Source organism: Benincasa hispida, chromosome 6 (genome assembly GCF_027475165.1).
Source record: "Benincasa hispida cultivar pf3 chromosome 6, pf3_genome.v1.1, whole genome shotgun sequence".
Taxonomy (NCBI): domain Eukaryota; kingdom Viridiplantae; phylum Streptophyta; class Magnoliopsida; order Cucurbitales; family Cucurbitaceae; genus Benincasa; species Benincasa hispida.
The window spans coordinates 32063267-32088859 of NC_143483.1; the positions used below are offsets into that span (position 1 = coordinate 32063267).

At 33.9% G+C, this 25593-nt stretch overlaps 1 protein-coding gene across 1 annotated transcript; it reads left to right on the top strand.

Moving 5' to 3' along the window:
* Positions 1–21437: 21437 nt before the first annotated feature.
* EDA14 (embryo sac development arrest 14) lies at positions 21438–25258 on the top strand. Its single transcript, XM_039033656.2, has 10 exons — positions 21438–21631; positions 22009–22135; positions 22220–22310; positions 22441–22532; positions 22622–22715; positions 22813–22892; positions 23265–23345; positions 24410–24509; positions 24608–24703; positions 24994–25258. The coding sequence occupies exons 2-9, from the start codon at positions 22080–22082 to the stop codon at positions 24698–24700; spliced, it is 687 nt and encodes a 228-aa protein (XP_038889584.1). The 5' UTR covers positions 21438–21631; positions 22009–22079; the 3' UTR covers positions 24701–24703; positions 24994–25258.
* The last annotated feature ends 335 nt before the right edge of the window (positions 25259–25593 follow it).

Genomic DNA, 25593 nt, shown 5'->3' on the forward strand with positions numbered 1-25593 from the left:
GTTTTGGCTATTTACTCGAACTTGATCTATCTTTATATCTCTTCATAAAATTCAAGTATTCATATAATAGCCATGGATCTTAGTTTATTGGATTTAGTCTTTACAAATGCAATTTATACATTTAATAATAACTTTATTGAAGAAATGTTGAATAACATCTTTATTGATAATAGAATATGTTTAACTTTATAAACTACGAGTTTTAGGACACACAACCCAATATGTGCATCAAAGAATAGCAGCGACATACCACTTACAGACAAATGGACAAGTAAAAATTTCCAATCGCAAAATCAAGTCTATTTTGGAAAAAGTCGTCAATATTACTCTAAGGGATTAGATGCAGAAGCTTGATGAAGCACTCTGGGCTTATCAAACCCCATACAAGATGCCTATAGGCATGTCCCCTTATGCGCTGATATATAAGAAAACATGTCATTTGCCTATGGAACTGGAACATAAAGCCCATTGGGCACCAAAAAGTTGAACCTGGACTTGCATACAGCTAAAGAAGTGAAGAAATTACAATAAAATGAATTGGATGAATGGAAACTCCAAGCTTACGAAAAATCAAAGATATAAAAAGAAAGAACCAAGTGTTGGTATGATAAACACATCTATAAGAAAGCCTTCTTTGTTGGACAAAAAGTTATTTTATTTAACTAACAATTGCATTTTTTCCCATGAAAATTATAGTCACGATGGTCAGGACCCTTCATAATTAAGGAGATCCTCCCACATGGAGCAATGGAGCTAACAAACGAAGAAGGAACAAATGTGTTTAAGGTCAAGGGGCAAAGAATCAAACCATACTATTGAGGCGAAGCTGCAACAAAGTCTCCATTGATCTTGGAAAGCCTGAGTGAAGAATAGATGGATAGTCTCTGTGACAAAAATGATGATATCTCATCAGAGATGCATCTAACTCTTTTGTGTTTACTTTATTACTTGTTTTCTTAATTTTTGTTTTTCTTTTATTGAAACTGGTTGAATTTTAAGCAAATTGGTTGTTTGAAAGTTGTTGCAATGATTTGTGAATGGTTTGTTTAAATAATGAATTTATGGGAAAAACAAATGAGAGTTATGATGAGTGTAGGATGCAGAAAGGTGACAACTCATCGCATCTAACACGCTCATCGCATGAGAGGGTACTTGAAAGGATTTTTACCATTAGTGGGATTTGAATGGACGTCAATCACATGCACCTTCCAGTCATTTAATGCGCCACCATTATGCTGACATCATGCCTCAATTCACGCACACACTACCGCTTATAAAACCCCTTCCTCTTCTTCCTCTTTCATTTTCCCATTCCAAATTCACTAAAACCCTAACTTTCCTCTTTGAAAAAAAATCCGACGAACGCTTCAGCAACCTATCAAGCCTTTCCCCTTGTCGCTCTTCCTTTTCTTCTTCAAACTCAAACTCATGGACAACCGAAAGAGCTTCCAAGGCCACCATCATACCCTCATCCTCCAAACCCGTAGTCTTTTCATCCCTTCCTCAGTCCCCTTGCTGGCAATACGAGATGGTTATTCCAATAGATATACTCTGTTTGTAGAAATTCCTGAAGGAACCCGATTAAAGGTCCTTGAACGGAAGCGAATCGTCCCAATTTCCAAAAGGGTTCCCACAAAACACCTTACTAGAGCATAGTAAGGATTCTACGTGGTGGTGTCCAAAGTTGTTCTTATGATCGTGTTGTTTGGTTCAAGAGAAGTGTTTCTATGTTCGTGACTTTAGAGAGGAATTTTTGCGAAAAAGTGTAATTCTACAAGGGTGAGTTTTCTCTTTTTCAAACTCTCAGTAGAAAGCATGCTTAGAATTTCAATGTTTATCCTGTAAATTAGCATGTTTGCTTCTCTGTATTTTAGAGTTTTTTAAATTGTATTACAATTGCATTGTGTTCATGCACTTCCTCAAGGAATTAGATTCTTTCAATTGGTATCTGAGCCAAATCGTGCAATTTGTTTTTCAATTTGAAACGAGAAAACAAAGATTTGGTGGATTTTCTTATGCGTTTTGAATATTGGGGTTTGTTGAATAGATGTTTCAAATTTTGGCATTAGTTTTACTGCTTTAATTCGATCAAAGTTGTAAGGGTCCATTGTTTTTGGGCATTTATTTTATGCAATCGAGTCTTTAATCCGTATAGATCGAGGAGCAAGAGTTGCTATGAAGATCGGTGGAAAACAGAGTAGAAACAAGCGAAAAACGAAGCAAATATTTTTATTATGTGTTGAAGCGTAAATAGAGTGTTGCAATGCTAAGCTTTACATTGCGACACAAAACCCCAACGTCACAGTGCTCGGTGACAGCATCGCAACGCTACTATCGAGTGCTGTGACGCTGGAAATAGCATAGTGTTTACGCTACGCATAAGCGTCGTGATGCTTTCCAACAGTGTTGCGACGCTCCAAGACCTACACACGCACGTTCCAAACGGTTAGAAGTCATAGGTTCAAGCATGACGGGTGCAATTTACTTTTTTGAATTCATTTTTTTTTAATTTTGTCTATTTTAATGTCACACCCCGCCTCAGACCACCCTCATAGCCTAGGAAAGGGATGCGACTGCAGTAGTTATTAACCCTTAAGCCAACACTTACTGCCTAATAACTCTTGTGGAATTAACTCTGATACCAATGTATAAATTTAACATTCAACTGATTAAGTCAAGGAGACAAACTACAGTGGATTAAGTAGGACCATCTTATATTACAACAATGTAACGTTTATACAACTCCAAGACTTAACTACAAAGTTTACAATAACAACCAATTGTAAGACCCTTCGGGAGTGTATCTATGGCATGTGGCAGACCTTGACCTTAGCAGCACCCTGGAACTCCTCACCTTTCGGTACCTGGGAAGAAAACATCAAATAATGGAATGAGCTTTTACAAAGCTCAGTGAGTGGTGACACAATTACAACCAACATGAGGTTTCCAAGTGAACCTCCAACAAAAGCATAAAGCTTTTCACCATTCCATCTAAACATACGTAGATGTTTACCATATAATATCATAACAGTAATACCAGCCTATGTGTACATAGCTCCTCCCATCATGGGCTCAGAAACTAGACCCGTCGGCCCTCTGACCATCCCATTTCAAGGATTCTCAATCCCACAGGCTCAGGCACTAGACTCCTCGGTCCCCTGATCATCCTCTAAGGATTTATTTTGGGCTTAGGTTCTAGGTCCTTAGACCCCCTTACTATCCCATCATCACACAAATCACAACATATTAATATACAATATGCACAAATAATAAGGGAAGAATTAACCACTCACCTTAGTCGCTTTAGGAATTTTTCTCTTTAGAAGTTCCTTGGTCTTCTCGGGCTCCTCTTTTGAACCCATAAAATCTTAGCTCAAAACTTCTAGTGTGGCCGGAAACATCAAAACATCAAGACTGGCCCAACTTACCCGACAGCTCGACCCATCTGTCTTTTCCTCATTCTCCAGCCCGATTCCTTAAACCTTCTTCTCCGGCAGCCTCACCATGAAAACTAAACTCTTTTATCTTTCAGATGGCTTTGGAATCACATCAAACGCAGAGTGGATTGGGAGATCTCCCCGTCTCAAGTTGATGCGTTCTCCTCAACCCTCATTGTCCAATGCGCTCTACTCTCCCTCTCTTTTTTGACGTAATTTCTGATTTTGTGATTTGAAAATGAAATCCCGAAGGCTCTATTTATAGGCGTCCAAACTTCCTCTGGTGTTGACACCACCTACTTGGCTGTATGGCCAAGTGTTTACCTCTCTCCTTATCAACGCAAGCTTGCATCATCTTGGCCCAAGGTTTTTTCTCCATATGCGTCCACCACAATTCCTTAGCCCTTAAGAATTTCTCCCAAGGTGACACATGGTTTGGCTGGCGTTACCCTTGTGACCTCACCCTCCGTATGTGTTCAAACATAATCCACAACAACGCAGCCTAAACTCAACGCATGGATGCTTGCTCGGTCGCTCAACGCATAGGCGAGGCCATTCGCGTGGGCAAGGCGTTCGAATGCAGCACCAGACAAGGCGTTGATGCACGCACAGGCTGCTCTCACTCTCTCCACTCTCGTTAGTGTCGCTCTCTCCCACTTTCTCGCTCATAATCTCGCTCTCTCACACTTTTTCACTCAAAATCTCGCTCTCTCCCATTCTCTCGCTCAAACTGCTCTCTCCCATTTTCTCTCTAATCTCGTTCTCTCCCATTCCCTCGCCCAAACTGATCTCTCCAATCTCGCTCTCTCCCATTTTCTTTTCACTCTCGCTTGGCATCACGCGTAGGACAGTTGTTTGGTTCAACGCTTCCATCACCGCATGCCCTTCGCAACACGTAGACAATACTTAAACCATTGCGTTATTCCATACTTAATTCATTTATCTTGGTTTTCCCGCGTCTAAATTCCTTATAGTTTTATTATATTTTTTGTTTTTATATCCTATTTTCTCATGCCCTCCAAATTCGGGGTTAGGGTATTATATTTAATTAATTAAATTGATATAATATCGATTATATTGATTTAATTAATTTTTTTAGGGTGCCAAGAATTGGTCTATTTTAGCTATTTATTTGATTTTACATTTAATGGATGATTAATATAATTATATGCCATATAGTTTTAAAATCCCACCTTAGGATAAACATTTATCGTGCATCATATTTAATAATGTTATATTATATAGTTGCATAATATTATAAGCATGTTCATCCATCATAATGAATATAAATGTTATATTATATGATTGCATGTATCATTAAGCATATCCATGCATCATACTTTAATACAATTGCCATACACATATGATGGATATATTTTATTTTCATTAGAGAATAATATATTATATGATGAAAATGAAATTGCATTGAGGATGACATTACTTAGTAAATATAATTGCTATATTTAGTTAATGCCATTAGATGCATGATTATAGGTTTTATTGTTTCATTATTTATAATCTTTATAAGTTTAGTGAATTAGATTAAAATCTATGGTCAAGAGTTGCATGCAAACATATGTCTCAATTAATTTTAAATGGTTTAAAATTAATTCACCTAGACTTATGTCAAATATATTTTTAATATGATTAGAAACAAGTTAATCTTTTACATTTCTTTTAATAGGACTAATTGTAAAGAATAAAAGATTAAATTTATAAAAATAATTATCTATGTCTAAAGAAGGTTTTATCTAGGATTAGGGAATAAAGGAGTAAACTTATAAAATAATTGTCTATGTCTAAGGAAGGTTTTGTCTAGGATTGAGGTACTTAATCCGATGAAAATGGAACACCCCTACTTGGGAATCAGCTGGAAGGTAAATTAGATAAATATTTATAAGCATGCAATAAATGATTGTATTTATTGAAGTATTTAATAAATAATAATCATATATTGTTAAAATCTGTTATATTAAGCAAATTAACAATGACTTAATTAAATTAATTAGCCAGATTTACCTAAGTTAATAAATCCTAGATTCTTAAACACGTAGTGGAAGGAAAAAGATATATATGATATGTCATTTTTTCACTCACATTCTCCCTAAAAATTCACAACATGATATCCATGCTCGGCCTTGTAATGCCCTGGGTGCATCCTCTCTTAGGAAGGTATTTGCATGGGTCAATATCAAGGTGAATAGAGAAAGTATTTATAGTATGTGGGAGAAGAATGTGTGTCAACACATCCTACAGTCTCTTTCATTAGTTTGTAATGTTTTTCCATGTTCGGCCTCATGGCGCCCTGGGAGCGTCCCCCTTAGGACGGTGTTTGCATGGAAAGGGACAGAGCGAACTCCAAAAATGGATAAGAACACTACAGTCAATTGCACCAATTATGTTATTTTTTAGGCAGGCTAATTAGGGCAGGGCTATAGGGTTGAAAATGAAGGCTACACTTACAAGAAAACATTAAGGAAGTTAATGACTTCTTGACCAAATAAATGGTAATTAAATATTATAGGAATAAGAGTTATTTTGGTGTAATATTTAATTGAGAATGGCTCAATTCAGTATAGAAATAACTGTACACCTTGAGGTGGCATTTATTCTAAATCATTGAAGTATCAATGCAAAATTAAATAATATTAGAGTTCATTAAGCTTTTTGCTAAATGTAAGTGGATTAAATGAGTTTTTGTAAAGGTATCTAATATAAAAAATTTGTTTTGTTTAAGCTTTTTTAATAATGACTAGCATTGTTATTACTTTGCTTGGTACTGACAAACTAACCGGTGAAAACTATACTAGTTGAAAAAATACGATAAACACTGTCTTGGTCATCAATGACCTCAAGTTGTTCTAATAGAGGAATGTCCTCCAGCCTCTGGACTTGCATCATAAAATGTTTGTGATGCCTATGACAAATGGACACAATAATAAGGCTCGAGTCTACACTCTAGCAAGCTTGACTAGAATCTTGGCCAAAAAGAATGTAACTATGATCACTGCACGCGAGATCATGAAATCATTGCGTGAGATGTTCAGACAACCGTCCACACACCTCAAGCATGATGCTCTCAAGTTCAACTTCAATGCCAGGATGAATGAGGGATCATCTGTTAGGAAGCATGTCCTTAACATAATGGTCCACTTCAACGTGGCAGAGATGAATGGGGCTGTCATAGACGAGTCCAGTCAGGCAAACTTTATTTTGAAGACTCTTCAAAGAGTTTCCTACAGTTCGGCAGTAATTATGTAATGAACAAAAATAGAATACAACCTTAGCACCCTCTCAACGAGCTACAGACTTACAAGTCCTTGGTGAAAGTCAAAAGACAGTACGGGGAGGCAAATGTTGCTAGTTCCTCGAAAAAATTCCATAGGGGTTCTACCTTTAGGACTAAGTTTTTGCCTTCTTTCTTTGGTACAAAGAAATGAAAGAAGAAAGGTGAAAAGGGGACTAAAGCTGCCCCTACTGCTGCTGCTACCCAGAAGGGCAAAAAGGCCAAGGATGCAAAGGGAACCTATTTTCATTACACCCAGAATGGGCACTAGAAAAAAAATGCCCAAAATATTTGGCTGAGAAGAAGGCAAAAGAAGGTAAATATGATTTACTTGCTTTAGAAACATGTTTAGTGGAAAATGACGATACTACCTTGATACTTTATTCAGGGGCCACTAACCACGTTTATTCTTCTTTACACGAAACTAACTCCTGGTAGTAGTTAGAGGTTGGTGACATGATTCTACGAGCTGGGACAGGGCAGGTCGTCTCGGCAGTTGCAGTTGAGAGCTTAAAGTTATTTTTCAATTCTAAATTTATATTGTTAGATAATGTATATTTTGTTCATCATTTTAAGAGGAATTTGATTTCTGTATCTAGTTTATTAGAACACTCATATAATATATCTGTTGCATTTTGAAAGATGCAATGACTGTTAGCCTTATGTCGTGCTCTTAATTCTAAGTGAAATGAATTTTCTAGTGTAAATGCAATGTTTTCTCTAACTAAACCCAAGTGTAAGTCTAATTAGAGTACTTTTCGGTAAGATTAGAGGTAAAACTCAGAGACATACAACTAAGAAGTGATGAAACAATTGTTTGAACTTGACGCAGTGAGTTGCTATTTAAGTATATGATAGAATTATGCGATGAAAATAATATTTACTATCTAATAATATACTTATACTACTGGTGGAATGAATGATGATATGGATGTGATAGTAATTGCAAGTGCTAAATGAAGCCAATCAATGATTAGACGGGGTTAAGAAAGGTCCAATAACATTTTCCTAAACGATGCATAAGTCATGCATTCATGCGATGAACTTTTAAAGTAATAACTTCACTTCTCAGTATTTTGACCCGCAGTGTCCTATCTCTAGAATGTACGCGATGAGTTTTGATTGCAATAGGTTAACTTTATCTCTAAAGTTACTTTTATCCTTGTTTAATGACTTCCACGACCTCTTGCTCTCTCAAGTAGTAGATTGTTTCTTACCTAGATCAATCTCTCGATTTGATCTCAGTAAACATTTTCGCACGCGTTAAACAAGATGAACACCTACTTATGCATAATTTAGTAAAAATGTTAGTTTATCTTTCTCAACCCATGAGGAATTTAGTTACTCATGCTTGTGAAAATAGACATGGATGGATAAAATATGGAAATAATCGTATTCATACTAAGAAAAGTAGAGTTTTTCAATCTCTAAAATCTTAATAAAAATGAGGATGACAAGAAGAATGTAAAGAGAATTGAAATAGAAAGTGTCAAGTCATTGGTCACAATCTCTTGCTCCCCTTAGCTCTGGTGGTGGTTGCTTCACTTAGAAGTGTGAAAGCCTCTCTCTCCTTTTTCAGAGAAGAACTCGAAGATCTCACTTAGAATCCTTCAAAAAAAAGCTTGACGAAGTGGTGGTTATGGTGGACTTGAGGCGGAAGTTTGATAGAGTTTTGGCATTTTTCGATGGTGGAAATCTCTATATCTGATGGATTCTTCGAAGGGTTATTTATAGCGTCGAGAAGAAGGTTCTTCGCCTCTTTCTAATGATGGTCTGACACCTTGAATTAATTTTCATGCCTTGTTGCGCCGCCTGCCTCGTGTTAGAGATCTATTGGTTCTACTATGTAAGTCTCACATTAGCGACCAACTTGTTCTGTTGATTTGACTTTCATCATCCACACATTTGTCGTTTTCAATTTTTCGCATTTCATCCTATGGCGTGGTGCTATGCCTTGTAAAGTTGGTTGTCGGTTAATTCCCTCTATGTGACCATGACTTTTTACTCATTTTTTTGGCCGGTTTTTCTCCTCATTTCATCTTAATTCTGCATCCAAAAGTGACAAATTTTACACTTTTCAAGGATTATCAATTTTGTAAGCATATGATCGCCATATATGATTATTTGCATGAATTCTTTGTCAAGCTAATGTGTTTTCCTCTGTATTTTCCTAATTGCTCTCAACAAAAAGGCAAAATAACTTGTATTTCCACAAGTTATCATATTAGTTAGACTTTAAGCATATATTTAAAGTCTTAGTATATACCTCAACTCACTTCAACACATTAGCTAAACCTCTCAAAGTGCTTCCTAATTCAAGATTTATATGACTTGTATCCTTCCTCAAGCTTTATTTCTTTCCTATGAAAACATTTCTAGACCTTAGATGCGACAAGCTTATTCTTCAAAATTTCCTTACTCATTTCTAGGGCTTTCTTATATTTCTTTTCAGAAATGAGCTTATGGTTTAAAGTTTTATAAAAATTCCTAAGTTACTTTTTATATTATTAAGTAGTTCGTTGATCCAGGTATCTCACCTTCGTTATGGCTTGATCCCACGGGTGTCATGCAGACATCCAAATACAAGTAGGAACACTTTTCAAACCCAACTCTTGCCTTGGAATTTTTCTTTCAGTATAGGTAGTGGAGTTGTAATTATATTTTTTTAACATTGATCATGATACCCACCTTAGTTTTGGCTTGTCTTTATGGGTGTCATGCGAACATCTAACTACGAGTGGATTCCAATCTCAACACCACTTTTATAAAAAAAAATAATTAATAATTAATTAGTTTTTTAGATATGGAAGTGAAAATTTAAATGAGCAAGGAGATTTTCAAAAATTTTGAATGCATTTAGCTTAAACCTCTGCCACCCCCAAATTTAGAAGGCAGCAAGGTCCTCATTGCTGACATCAAATTATGCGATAGCCTTGAAAAATTTTTACAAAAGAGGTTTGAGGTAAAATTTGCACGCATACTAATTTCGAGAATGTATGCCACCCCCAAAGTAACGCACCAAAACAAGAAAAAATACTAAGAAAACAGTAAATATAAACAAGAAACTAGCGTAAGAAAAAGACACAAGGGAAATGGATAGAACTGGATAATTCATTCAATGCGATTAATTAACATGAAGTGATCATTGCGTACAAAACACTGAATGAAATACAAAATTTAAAGACGCCCCACAAATCAATTTACGCCCACATTTTGTTGTCATTTAATGATGGAGGGAAAACTTTATCCTCTAGAAATTGTAGATATTGTTGGAGATGTGGCAGAATAGCAGGTCCTATAAGGAGCTGAGCAAGAACTTCTTGAATTTATTGAAGTGTGAAGTGAAAATGCTCATGTTGTCTTTCATCTAATGTCGAATGAAGTTTCTTATTAAGATTTGCTGGCACTGAACTTGTTAAGATTGGCATTAAACAAACTCTCGTAGCTCGGCTTGTTTCTGCATGAGCCCTCATTGTTGCCAAAAAATAGTGTCTTTTTTGTGCGACAACTCATCAAGACTTCCCAAGATTGGTTCCCGGATGTCTTCACGTAAGAACTTGCATAAGTCATCAAAGTCCACATCAGTTGATTCATCTTCGGGTATAGGAGGGATGTTGCATTCAGTTCCTTCTTCAACGCGTGGTGAATGCTTACCAACCTCACCGATGCCTGATCCTTCCCCATTTGAAAAGTAATGGGAGGATGAAGGCTTGGGTCATTACCAATAGACGGTGGCAGAAGGAAGCCTGCAATCACATTAGTTTAGACTATGGTAAGTGGGAAATTTGTACTAGGTGTATTATGCCTTAGTTTATTGTTTGTGTACTTTGTATATTAGTTTGACTTTTATATTGTATACTCCACTAGCTTTAAGCCAAGTGAGAAATTATTGGGATTGGTGCCCTAAATCTCGTAGGGTCCTATAGTTTGTAATTGTAATATACAAATATCTTATTTCTTTAATAAACATACGATGTTTTATTTCATTTTTAGTTGCATTAACCACAAATCAATAAACTAAGATCCAAAGTTATCTTGTAGTTTAAACATGTATGTAGAGACATACGGGTTGATAATGTTTAAGTGATAAGACATACGAGTGGATCATGTTTAAGTGATTACTTAAATGGTTTGTAGTAAATGAATAAGGCTTGATACCTTGTCTTGGAGACACTACGAGTATGACTTACTTTGTAGATGTTACAATTGTTTAAAGTACTATAAATGATTTAATCCTGATCATTCATGTGGAGACATGTGAGTGGGGATATTCTATACTAAGGAGTTTTTATAAGACCAGACCATGAAATATTTAGTCTCATTATATAACGTCGTTCATAATAGAGACTTACATTTCACTAGGATGACCATAGGTAATATGACCTAAATCTTGAGTGAGTTGTGAACTCTTACCCATGAAGGCGGTCCTTTAATTTGTATGGATGAGAGTGGTCAGATCGTCGACTCAATAAGCCTACCATTTTAGGGATTCGTCTGATTAGAGAGCTGGGAACACAACTACACAAGAATGAATTCGCTTCTTTCCCAACATCGAGATAAGTAGATAAATTACTCCCTTAAGGGCTGATTTCAGGGCTTAAACAATGTAGCGCTACAACCTCTCCTGGTCCAAGAGGGATTTGATCATAGTTGGACTATGATTTATTGTTCATTAGAGGGATTAGTGGTACTTAAGAAGTTAGAAGTAACTATAGGGACAAAATGGTAATTTTGGCCTAGCTGTACTTACGAACAATTTGTGAAGGGTCATCGTATTATTGACTGGTTATATCCAATGGACACAGAAATATATCTGTAGTGCGAAGAGTACAGTTTTCGATCCTTAGTTCTATGAAGTACAGACACAGATACAACTACATGATACGGATACGATCAGATATGACAATCCGTCAATTTCTAAAAAACTAAGATATGGATACATCTAAGGATGCGTCATTTTTTTAATATATATATATTTCTAAAAAAAGAGGATAAAGATACGTTGAATATACATTTTCTTTTTCTTTAAAAAAATCTAGTATATAAATAAAGTTAGCATACAAGTTAATAATAATAGCACAAAATAGAATACAAACACTGAAATACAATACAAAAAAAGTAACAACTAAGATGTTGAAGTACAATAGTTAATAAAATGTAATAAAAAGTGACTCATATTGTAAAGAAGAAGAGGAGGAGGATTTGAGGGAGAAATATGAAGATAAACGAAGAACTTCTTCATTGAATTGTTGAAGATATCCAATGGTTTATATTTTGGTGAACTTTGTGGGGACTCAAAAGTCAAATATGAAGAGATTAGATGATTCTAGTTTAAGGTTTGGTCCGTTATCTATTTTTTTCCCTTTTAGTTTTGACTCGAGTAGTGAGCTTTTTAAATAGGATGTCTAGTTTTAGATTGGGAAAAATTAGATGAGTTGTTTGTCTTTTTCTTTAAAAAAAAAATACGCATAGAAACAGGTATGTCAAATCGCGTGTCAGATACGTATCTAGGAAGTATCTGGAAGTATCGGTATCCGATACGTGTCTGATACGGATTCTTTGCTTCATATGAAGTATTTGTACTTCATAGCTGACAGTTAACGGATGATGAATAATTTAATTAAAGGAGTTTAATTAATTTCACGTACGGTTGGAACTTCAAGCTACAAGTCCATGAGGTCCCCTCGGTAGCTCAATGAGAATAAATGAGAATCAGTTTTTGGATTAATTTGAATTGTTCAAATTAATTGAGGGAATTAATTATATATGATATAATTAATTTAATTTTAATTATATATGATATAATTAATTTAATTTTAATTATATATGATATAATTACTATAATGTATTTGATACATTATAATATAAAGTATACTTGAGAGGAAATAAATATTTGAATATGATTCAAATATTAATTGTATGAATTGGATTCATATAATTAAATTTAATATAAATAAGATTTATAGTAAAAGTCAATGGTAGGAGAGAATTGAAACCATAGGTTATATTGTATTTGATATAATATAGAAACTATAGGTTATATGTTATATTTGATATAACATATAGTTTAATATATATTATATGATAAGGTAGTTATCATATATATATATGATAACTATATATATTAAATGCTTTATTAAATAAATAAATAAATTTAATTTAATTTATTAATTTATTTAGAAAAACTAATTATGGGATGGAGTTGTTGAAGGAACTCTTATACAAGAGTACCTATGAGTGGAAGCGGAATTACCACATTTACATTCACACATTCAGATATGCATTAAACTACTACATTACCAGTATGCTTAACTATAAACAAACAAGACGAGTAAACATACCAGTTGAAGACTCTCTTCACAGCAAATCTCGCTCTCTCCACGAACGGACTCCTTATGCTCTCGCTAGAACAATAAGCTTTCATTCAGCAAAACCCAATCGTCTATCACGAACGGCTTCACACGAACAGCAGAAAGATAGGGACGATACCACCACTTGGAGACCTTAGTATTCTCGGAGTGAGAATCCAAAGAGTGGGCTCTGTTCGGATTTGGTAGAAAGTAGGAGAAAAACAGATCATATGCAATGATCAAGCAAGTGGGAGAAAGGCACGTTTATCGTATAGATAAGATGCTTGATCGTTTAGGCGAGGTACACGATCGTGTAGGAAAAGCTAAGCGATCGTCTATACGATCGTTTAGTAAAGCTCGAGCGCTAAGCGATTGTTTAGGAAAAGGTAAGCAATCGTCTAGTAGATGCGTGCGCATGTAAGCGATCGTTTAGTAAAAGTGAGTTGTTATCGTATAGGCTCTCAATTCACTAAGCGATGGGCAAAACACTTCGTTGAGCAGAATAAGCACATCCTTTGAAAAATGAAAACAATTTTTATTTTATTATTCAATTACGAAAACTGAATGGAACTCCCCACTAACGCACGGTTACGAAGAAAACGGTGGCCAATTATCCCATAATTGCCAAATTAATAAATAATAAATATAATCATATTATAATCATTAACCTATAGTTTAATATCATATATTAACCATAGTGTTTTCTCCTTCGTTAGATATAAATCATATTTATATCCAATTTCCTCCAAATTAATGTATCTCATACATAGAGACAATTATATCATATATAATTAACTAGTTCAATCATATCATATATAATCGAATTCCCTCTTATCAATTTGAATATTTCAAACTGACCCAAAAACTGATTCTCAATTTGTATCCAAGCTACAAATGGGACCTTATGGATCTATGGCTCGAAGCTCCAACCGTACGTGAATAGCTGACTAAACGCTTTAGCCACGAGATCCACCCTCCATTAACTGTCAGACATTCTACTAAAGATCGACAGCTGAACTCTTCTTATCACAGAAATATTTCTGTGTCCATCGGATATAACCAATCATTAGAACGATAACCCTTCACAGATGCTCGTAAGTACAGTTGGGTCAATTGACCGTTCTGCCCCTGTAGTTACATATTACTCCTTAAGTACCACTGATCCTTCTAATGAACAATATAACATACTCCTACTATGTGTGAACACCTCTCAGGCCAAGAGAAGGTGTGTGGCGCCACATCGTTCAAGCCCTGAGATAAACCCTTAAGGGAGCAATCTATCTACTTACCCCTACTTTGGGGAATGAGTGAATTTCATCTTGTGTAGCTGAGTTCCCAGCTCCCAAATCAGATGAATTCCCAAAGTGGTAGGTTTGAGTCAGCGACCTGGCCACTCACACCCATGCAAATTAAAGAACCGCCCTCAATGGCAGGAGTTCCCAACTCACTCAGGATTGAGGTCATGTTACCTATGGTCATCCTAGTGAAGTGAAGTCTCTGTCATGAACGGCGTTATATAACAAGACGGTAACACTTCGTGGTCAGGTTCTATATAAACTCTTTTGTATAGGACACCCCCGTCGCATGTCCCCACATGAATGATCAGGATCAGACCGTATGTAGTAAGTCACAACACTTGTAACTTGTTCCACAAAACGGGTCGTATGCGTAGCGTTGCTAGAATAAGGTTTTTCTCCCATATCCATATACTACAGACCATTTTGGTTATCACTTAAGACATGATCCACTTGTATAAAGTTTATTTGAGAGGAAATAAATATTTGAATATGACTGAAATATTAATTATGTAAATTTGATTCATATAATTAAATTTAATATAAACGAGATTTATATTAAATTCCATTGTTAAGAGAATAGAAACTATAGGTTATATTTTGTTTAATACAATATAAAATCTATAGGTTATATGTTATATTTGATATAACATATAGTTATATATATATATATATATATATACACATACATATATGATAAGGTAGTTACCATATAAATATATATTAAATTGATTTATGAAAAATAAAATAATTTATTTTGTTTTATTTTAAAAATTATTTTGGGAGGGAGTCGTAACTTTCTTTTCCTCTTTTCTCTCTAAAACGTGTTAGTGAGGGTAGAAAAGAAGTTATTCTTCTTCTTCCCTGTGGTGATTTTTTCACAAGTGACAAAGAGTGAGATACATAGAAAAGTTTTGTGAGAAAATTGGAATTTCATCTCTTCCTCTCAACATTCTCAAAATCCCTCTTTTCGTAAATAGTTTGAGCTTACAAAACTCCTAGATTCTTATCCAGAGAATACAGAAGAATCTTTCGTGGTGGTGTCCTTGTAAAAGGTTAGAGGGTTCAAGGCTGTTCGTGACAAGATTCAGAGAAGGAATTTCGTGAAGAAGTGTTCTTCAAGGGTAAGGTTTCTTAAACCCTTTTACTTTTCTGTAATATGTTTTTTAAAGCATGTTATAATTTTCTTTTAAATGCATAATTTGTATGTTTTTGCTGTAAAATTTATGTTATGTAAATTTTGGTATTGGTCCAATCCCATGGTTCCGCTCAAGGACCTTCACTGGTTCCTTCACTACTGCCTTTCGTCGTTTCTCAATGCTGGTTGGAGGGCCGCGACACTGCTTCCAATGGTATTTTGGTAAATATTTTGACTTTCTTCAATTATGTTGATTTCTTGGTTTTTTTGCTCCTTTTTAGTCCAAATTTATTGTAATGAATCCAAAATGCTCCTAGGACTATTTTACCTATAAAATTAATATTTAAAGTAAACAAATAACATAAAATCGAGGTATTTAACATTAAGAACATAGCTTTTTTCAAGACCTATCAGTGAATTATAAATTTTATGTGATTGAGTGAGAGAGGTTTACAACACCCTACTCGTTGTCTTTCATCATGTCCTAAAAACAATATTATTCAATCTGCACGGACAGCAAGCAAACTACAGAGATTGTATCAGTCTCATTCCCATATATTTGCAACACCAAACTACTCGAATCTAGTAGAACTCTCGGATACTTGCTCGTAACTCAACTCAAGATCAAAAGAAATAATAGAAAAAGAGAGAACTATTCAAATTAGGAGTTAACTCCAAATGAAGAAATAAATTGTCATTTAAGGTCTAACGACTTAGTAACTCTTCAAAATCAAAAAAACAAAATCAAATAAATACAAAATTGAAACATTTTTCACAAACTCAATTGAATTGTTATTTCACCAAAAATCAAACATAACTCATTCAAATTGATATATATGTTAAATTTGTACATAAAACATCATCTAACTTGATGTTTCAATCCAATTTGAATGTTTCACAAATAAATTTAATCTAACTATTAAATGCATCCAATTTTTCTCTACTTCCCCACCATTATAAGTATCCAACCATGGATATATGTTGAATTATTGTGAAGAATTCATGGTGAATGAGTGAGTTTACGCTTGAGAAGTTTGAGTACGTACTAATGAGGATGAAATTTGAACGTAAAACCATCAATGGTGCCTTTTTATATAGTATACATAGATATAAATAACAATGGTTAGACTCAAAATCAAATTAAATAAAATGAGATGCAATGGTTTGAGGTATTAGGTCAAATTCATAGCCAAACATCTTTAAAGTTGAGAGAACACTATCTAAGAACAATGTTCTATTTCAAAATATAATTTCAAAACCTTTCTATTCCAATTTTAAAATGACTATTTATATCGACTTTTAAATAATTACTTAAACCTAGAATACTAATTAATCTAATTAACAACTAAACTAATATTATCTAAATTATATAAATAATCCTAACTATAATCTTCCTACCATCATTTCACCCAACTCTAAAAAAATGGAACTCGTCCTCGAGTATAGCTAAGTCACTATCACATTTTTCAACAGAATCCAAATTTCGTGGTGACAAAAAATACCCTATAATATATACACATTTTAAATCGGAGTTTTCACAGGTGGAAAAAATGTCAAACTATTTACAGAAATTAAAAAATATGTATACATTGATAAACACTGATAGATTTTTATCAACCTCTATCAATGATAGACTTGTATCAGTTTCTATCACTTATAGTATCAATGATAGATTTCTATAATTTTCTATCATAGATAGATACTGATATACTTTTATCAACCTCTAGTAGTGATAGATTTCTATCAATTTCTACCACCGATAGAAACTAATTTCTATAAGCGTCTATCAGTGAGACTTGTATTAATTTGATCACTGATAGATGCTGATAGACTTCTATCAACGTCTATTTCACAACTATCTAAAAGCAACATAATTTTCAATAACAATTCTAATTACTATTTTAGAACTTTTTTTAAAAAAAAAACTATCACATGGATTAGGAATCATGTAACTAAGCATAGACATAAAATTGAACAATGTTCACTTTATATTAAAGGCAAAAGCAAGGAAATCGAAAAGAAATTTAATTTTGATTTTAAAAAGAAATTTGAAATTAAAAAAAATTAGAAAGGAAATTTCATAGCAACTTCCATATCAGCAAATGACAACAATGGTTCCACATAAGAACATAAACCCATTTAGAGTTGGCAAAAAATCCCGACGGGGTGGGGATTCCTTGGTTTGACCGGAGATGGGGTCAAACCCGAGGATTTATTCGGGGCCCCGTCTGGGGACGGGGCGGAGATGGGGACAGTATCGCCGCCCCGACCCCGACCCCAACCCTGACCCCCGATTAATCTCTGACCCTGAATTTATATATATATTTTTATCCCCTCCCCAATCCCCTCTCGCTCTCTGCAATCTGCAACAAAACATCCCTCCCCTCTCGCTCTTGCTTATCCCTCCCCTCTGTTGAAGTTTGCCACGAGTGGGGCCTCGCAGGGACCCCGTTTCCCCGACAGGGAATCCCCGCCCCCGTCTTCGCCTTCAAATGACGTAGACGGAGTCGAGGATGGGGGACAATTTCTCCTACGGGGCCGGGAACGGGGGACGCCCCCCGTCGGGTCCGGCTCCGTTGCCAACCCTGAACCCATTATTTTGTTAATGAATTAAAAAAAACTGTAAACATCTTCAATTACCCAAAAAAATGGGATCCAAAATCTCGCTGGAAGATTATAATTTTCCTCTGCTTCTTAAACCCCAACTATTCTCCCACAAAATTCTCTCCATTCCAATTCTGATTCTGATTCCCAACAAACTTCCAGCGACAATCGAATTAGAACTCGACGTGAAGGCGATTGGGTTACAAAGTCGATGGTGGAAAATTGGATCTTTGATTCCAAAGAAGAGGAAGTTAGTGAAGATAATGATGTATCACTCTATAAAGGATTTGGTTAAATTTTACTATATTTTGTAAATAATTTGACCCATTTTTCAATATTTAAAAAGCCCCTTTTAAACCATGCAACAAAAGCTAAAATATATATATATATATATATATATTTAATGGATGAGAGAGATGTAAGTTATAGTCAACAAAACCTTACAATTAGAAGAAAAATTTTTTTTAAAAAAAAATTATTAAAGATCTAGTTAAGTGGTCGATGCTCCATTGACTTAATCTTTCGGGATCAAAGAGGTTTAAAAAGGACCAACTTGATCTTTCAGGATCAAATAGGTTTACATTTTCTATCGATGACATGCTTAAAGTGAACATAAATCTAGGAGGGAGGTTGATAAATGTCATAAAGTACATGTTTTTACCTTTCATTTTGCTATTTTTTTTATAAGTAAAAGAATCGCTAAGCATGTCATTTTTACCCTGTAACGTCCCAAATCAAGAAAAATGAATCAACACATATCCATAATTAGTTTCAAATAAGTTTAGGGTGCTTTAAGTCATTTTTATGTTAATTTAAAGATTATTTTGGTGTTTTTGCATAAAAGTGGTATGATGCGACTGCATTGTGCCGTAGACTAAGTTAGTGCCAGTTTTGCAGTTCTTCAACCTTTGTTGGTTTTGTGATCTTCAGGCATTTTTTAGCTCCTATTTCGACTAGGGTTGTTATGGGCAAGGATTTCAACCTTCACCCAACAACTTTAGCCTGTAAATTACCGAGGCACCATCAATCATTGATCATTTTCACACATTTGAAAAAACTCCGAAAATCAGTGAAAAAAAACTTCAAGAAAGAAAGTTTTTCTAAAGAAAGTATAATTCTTTGGGTCATTCACACTCGTGCGGATGTGTGTAGAGTGAGGATTCATCTTGAAAAATGTCGAATTCATCTTAGAGAGTCCCCTTAATTTGTTACTTTGATTCACAACGTTATTTACTGTTTTTCAAACTTCTATCTTTTTAGTTTTTTTTTTGTTTTCTCTTCTTTAATCTAATCATTCTTTGAGTTGCTACATTATAATCCGTGGAATAATTCAATAAAGTTCATTCATTCTTGTTTATTGATGGGTTGATTTTTCTAAGGGAATTAGTTAGGTTAATATCCTAAGGTTAATAGGGCTTAAGCAAATGTAATCATATCACATTTATCTTGCTAAGTTGGTCATGATTTAGATTAACATTCAAATATAAAATAAATTACAATATCATCTTGCATGCTAATATTTTCTAGATATTAAAAATTACAAAAGCACGTTTAAAAAAAATATTCAAAGTGAGTTTGGTGTTCAATTCAAGGTTTGAAATATTGATGTCGATGGAAATATCGAGATCTCAATTTTTTGGATGTATTGATGAAAATTTCAAAAAGCTTTATGGAAATCAATGAAGATCGATGGAAATTATTATAATTAGTTAATGAAATTTTCCTTGTGACCTAATTAGACTATATATGACCATTTTTAATCATCATTTCTAAAAAGTAAGACAATATTTAGAAGTATAGTGTAAATATTTGTGTAAATGTCATTGTGAGAGCAGAAATTAAAAAAAAAAACTTACAAAATGATATCAAATATTGACAATTAATTACAAAATTAAAGCATATTAAATGTTTGCATATAAAATAACTATAAATTATTTATTATAAAACCTACATGTCTAATACCAAAAAGATGCCTTGGAGCATCTAATCCATAAGCTTGATAATTATTTATTAGAAACTACAGTATTGCTCTTAGATCATCCTATATTGAAAATGTTGAAGATAGTTACTTAAATGAACATGGCAGGACTCATAAGGCCAACATGTAGACCTTATTGGTGGATACATCTCATTAGTGGATGATCTTCCTCCTTCAGATGGATAATAATTATTTAGTGCAAAGTTAGACTGGAAATTGTTATGTTCAAGTCTTGAAAGACCATCATAATCTGAGTAAGAATAATTACCTTAACCATTGTTTTGTTGTGTACTACTATTGCTTATGACCATAGTTTTATAAGTCTTTTTCTTGGAAATGAAAATTTTAGATGGTAAAAGAAGCAATACTCAAATCAATTCAATTTTGAGGTGAAATGATGTGAAAATTTGATGAAAAAGGGTTTGAATGAAATTAAAAATAAATATATGTTTTTTTTTTCTTTCAATTTTGGTTTCTTAGACATGAAAGCTTTGGATGGTAAAAAAATAAAACTTATACCAATCCAATGTTTGAGGTGAAATGATGTGAAAATTCAATGGAAAAAAGTTTGAATGAAGTTAAAAATAAATATATGTTATTATTGTTTTTCAATTTTGGTTTCTTCAAATGAAAGTTTTTCATGGTAAAAAATAAAATTTACATAAATTCAATTTTGAGGCGAAATGATGAAAAATTCAATGGAAAAAGATTTGAATGAAATTAAAAATAAATATATGTTATTTTTATCAATTTTAGTTTCTTAGAAATGAAAGCTTTAGATGGTAAAAAAATAAAACTTACATCAATCCAAATTTGAGGTAAAATGATGTGAAAATTGAATGAAAAATGTTTGAATGAAGTTAAAGATAAATATATGTTATTATTTTTCTCAATTTTGGTTTCTTGAACATGAAAGTTTTGGATGGTAAAAAATAAAACTTACATCAATTCAATTTTAGGTGAAATGATGTGAAAATTTAATGGAAAAAAGTTTGAATAAAGTTAAAAATAAATATATATTATTATTTTTCTCAATTTTAGTTTTTTGGAAAGGAAAGCTTTTTATGGTAAAAAAAACAAAACTTATATAAATTCAATTTTGAAGCAAAATTATAGATGGATTTGTGAAATTATACTACTCATATAATCCAGACAAAGTACCTTTTAATTGAGCATAATTGCTTTAAAAAAAATCTGGAGTAAAAATCGAAATTACTCTCATTTTGAAATTTCGATCTAGTCGAAATGGACCGAAATTTTAAACTATTGTTCAATCTCATATACCTGGCATTGTTGTAATAAAGAAAAATATTTTGTTTAAATAATACAAATTAGAAAACTCCCTCTTTATCAAATTAAAAATAAATAAATAAAAGAAAAAACCTAAACCCTTTCACCTTCCTCTCGCTCTTACGTGCTCCACCTCCACCTCCTCCTCCTCCTCGTTCCTCTCTTCACGCCGGCTCCTCCTCCCTTTCCGGAGTATAGTGCTGCCGCCGCCGTCTTGTTCCGCTGTGTTCCTCCACCTTCTGCCGCTTCTTACGTAATTTTTGCTTTTATTGGTTATCATTCTCAAAGAAGTAGAAAATACATGCACATGTGCAAAAACCCTAAAATTTTTTTGTTCATTGTCGAATAGCATTGCTCTGAAGTGAAAATTACCTGTTAAAAGCAGAAATCCAATCCCGCTTTCAACGTCCGCTAACTTTCCAACTGTAAAATTTGTTAGTCTTAATTCTCATATTTTAGAATTTCTTGATTGTGATGTGGATTTCTCTGGTTTCGGGATTGGGTATTTGAATTGTTATTTAAAAGGGCGTCGCTTAATAGAAACTTTGAATTTCATCTACGATTTCTGGAATTTGGGTTGACTGCCTTCTTAATACTGATTTATGCGATTGCTTTATATTTTGGGTGTAGGGAAATTAAGACGTAGAGATCATTATTTGTTTGTACTTGCACATCGATTTCTTTCTCTCTTATTGATTGCAATGTCGTCCCTAAGGAATGCGGTTCCTAGACGGCCTTACAAGGAGCGAGCTCAGCCGTAAGTGATTAGGCTTTTTCATGTTTTTTTTTAAAATTCCAATGTCTGACCTTTTATTGGTGATGGACTCCTGTGATTCATTAGGCAATCTCGGAAAAAATTTGGGCTTCTTGAGAAACACAAAGATTATATCGAGCGTGCTAAGGCTTTTCATAAGAAGGAAGATACTTTACGGGTAAAGTTTGAAATGCTCATACTTCTTTTATTTTTTAATGTCAAGTGAAGGCAAGTTTCTGGTGTTTATTGCATTCTATCGACATGTCCTTAATTTGGTTGTGCTGTATTTTTTGTTGTTTGATTTTCAGAAACTTAAAGAGAAAGCAGCCTTCAAGAATCCAGATGAATTTTACTTTAAGATGATTAGGACGAGAACAGTTGATGGAGTCCATAAACAAGAGTAATCATCTTAGATGATTTCTAGGATCAGATGATTTTCAGCTTTTCTCTCTGTTTTCTTATGTTTCTTAATCTTTATATGTTTTGTAGGAGTCATGTTAATAAGTATACTGCAGAAAAACTAATGCTGATGAAGACCCAAGATGCAGGGTATATACTTCAGAAAATGCAGAGTGAGAAAAGGGTGGGTTCTTTCATTTCCTTTATTGACAGGATTCCTTTGAAGAACTTGTTGATTTATTACTTTATCTAATATATCAAACTTGCACTCCTCTGTACAGAAAATTGAAAAACTGACAGCAACGTTGCATTCTCTTGATAATCAGCCATCAAATAAGCATTTTTACTTTGCCGAAGACAGGTTTGAGCACACTTTGAAACTTTTTCCACTTTTCCAAATGAAAATGCATCAAATAATTCGTGGTCTGGAAACAAATGAGTGCAATAATGTAATGGCCACTTATAGTTACTATACTTTGGGTTTCAAATAAGAGCGTCAAGAATGCATAAATATAAGATAAATATATACTAAAGGACTTTTTTACACTAAAGATAAATATATACCAAATAACATTTGATACTGTTGCCTTATGTCATCTTGTCACAAAATTGCATTCAACCTATGTATTTTGCTTAAATTTTTTGGTGAACCTGACTCATTTTCTCTCTGCATATTCTAATGCAGTGAAGTTATTTATGTTAATTATAATAAATCATTGTCAATTAATTGCAGGGAGGAAGCCAATGAAATTTTATCTCGTTCTTCTAAACGATTGGTGGCATCTTCTGAGGCAGTTCCTGATAGTATTAAAAGGTAACATTATTACCTAGGATAAAGACTGCTGCATGTGAATCTTCTTATTTAAAAGCAGGGTACTTTTACGTGATCCTTGCGAGTTCACATAAATCCCCTCTTTAATCATAGTTCACTACATGAATTTCAGGGAGAGCCCTGACGGGAACAAACTGATTTAGCCAACAAATAAACTTTTTCCCACTCCTTCACCTCCATCGAATATTTTCCACTCTTTAGTGACATCCCCTGTAAATTGCAAGTGAAAAAATTGAGTCCATATGTGGACATCAAAAATTGTGTTCCATCCACTGCAGTTATGCTGAATATACATACATATACTGAAAAAGGAAAGGTGTGACTTTTAATAATATGTGAGGTAGTTGCATTTACATTTGATTTTTTCTTTAGTAATTGGACATTTGGGATGGAACCATTTGCAATATCATGTGGATACATTCAAATTGTAATAGTGTGTCTGTAGATTTTATCACGCATGGTGTTGGTGTAGGCAAAAATTCTTGACATTGGGTTTTTACAATGATTGTCTGAGGATATTACTCGGAACTTCGTTTTGGATGCTCGTATATATAAGCCTGGGAATATTACCTAGAACTGGAGTGTTGAAAATATTACCTACAAAAATGTTTTTTTCACTTCCAAAGTATCCTGTTATGAGTGCTTTACCTTTACAGGAATATATTTAGTTATGGAGTTTGAATACACGCTTTATTCTTCATTGAGGGTAAACATTGTGCATGTTGAAGCATAGATCTTATTTCGCTCCTTTCCTCCGATAAATCTTGTTCCTTTCTACCCGAAGTATTTTAAACAGAGCTTCAGACAGGATTGAATAAAAAATTTTGGGCTAAACTTGATCTTCTAAAATCGACTATAAGTTCTTTATCTGATTATTTCCTGATGGTAAGGATTAAGAGGTTCAATTTCTCACTTAGCAAGTGAATCAAAGTTTACTCAGCAGAGGAACTTTCATTTCTGCTGCTCATTTCCAATGCTCAAGAATGTTGCCTGATTTGTGTGTGGTTTTCTTCTTTTGGTTAGTGATGCTCTTTTTCTGCACGCAGGAAAACCATTGCTTCTTACAAAGAATTGGAGGCAAGGAGGAGTAGAGTCAGTGAATTAGAGAAACTTTATATGGATATGACACTGCAACAAGAATTAAGGGTACTTTCTAATGCGATTTTAGCCATTCAAGTTTGGTGGACGGGTAGATTGTGTTAAAATGAATATTGAGTCTGATATGGGATACATGCTTACAACAGAAAAAGGGTCGCAAACGTAAACTCCGAGAAGATGAACTTGCCAATCCGACTTCAAAACCTGTATATAAATGGCGGGCAGAACGAAAGCGCTAAAAGGTTTAACACTTTTGCTTTCTCTATATAACGTTATTATTGTTATTTCTTTTGCTTTGTTAGATTTTTTGCATCATTTGAACATTGTGCATCAGTCTAGTGATTGTTTTTTCCTATTTGGGTTGTGTACTTTGACTACAACTCTCAAGAATTGAAGAACTTAAAAAACTCCAGAACCATAAAAAATGTGATTATTTTAAATTTCATAGTACAGAATAGACCACTTTAAATTTTTCGGATTGCCCTTGTTTTCTTATGGTGGTTGATTATAGAATTTGCCTATTTGTTTTCAGTCCCTTGCCCAAGCATATTTTGCAAGAAGATGTCCTTGCAATTCCAAGGAAACTGGATGAAGCATTGTTTACCATAGAGAAATCATCCCTTGAAAAGTAGGCTGAAATCACACAGGGACCTCATTCTGGTTCCTAGTTTCGATTTGCAAATTTTGTTTTCACAGCTAAGTTTAACCATGCTGTGTTTCTTCTGAGATGAAGAATGTAATCAATTTGTTGTTACTGTTATTTACTGAGGAATGTAATCAATTTGTTGTTACTGTTATTTACTGAGGAATAGTCTTTTTTGTTTTGTTTTTTTTTTCTATGTGAGGTGAGAAAATCAAACTTCTAACTTCGAGTTGATGGTACAAAATTTATTTTTAGTAGGAACTGTGCTCATGTTGCTACTGAGGAATATAGTTTGCTTCAAGTTAAACTGTATTCTATCACAAAAAAAAAAAAATGGTTAAAGGATCTGTATTGTAGATAACAGATGCCTTGGAAGCCTCATTTTCATTCTTGTTTTTTATTTTTGAAAACTAGGTTTGTAGATAACAGATGCCTTGGAAGCCTCATTTTCATTTGGACTCTAGGTTTTAAGATAATACATTTTTGGTT

What these genes read in the sequence shown, in the direction of transcription:
- EDA14 (XM_039033656.2), top strand. Translation starts at nt 22,080, where the DNA reads ATGTCGTCCCTAAGGAATGCGGTTCCTAGACGGCCTTACAAGGAGCGA. An exon ending in TACAAGGAGCGAGCTCAGCC is followed by an intron (nt 22,136 to 22,219) that starts GTAAGTGATTAG and finishes GTGATTCATTAG; the next exon opens with GCAATCTCGGAAAAAATTTG. An exon ending in GTTCCTGATAGTATTAAAAG is followed by an intron (nt 23,346 to 24,409) that starts GTAACATTATTA and finishes TTCTGCACGCAG; the next exon opens with GAAAACCATTGCTTCTTACA.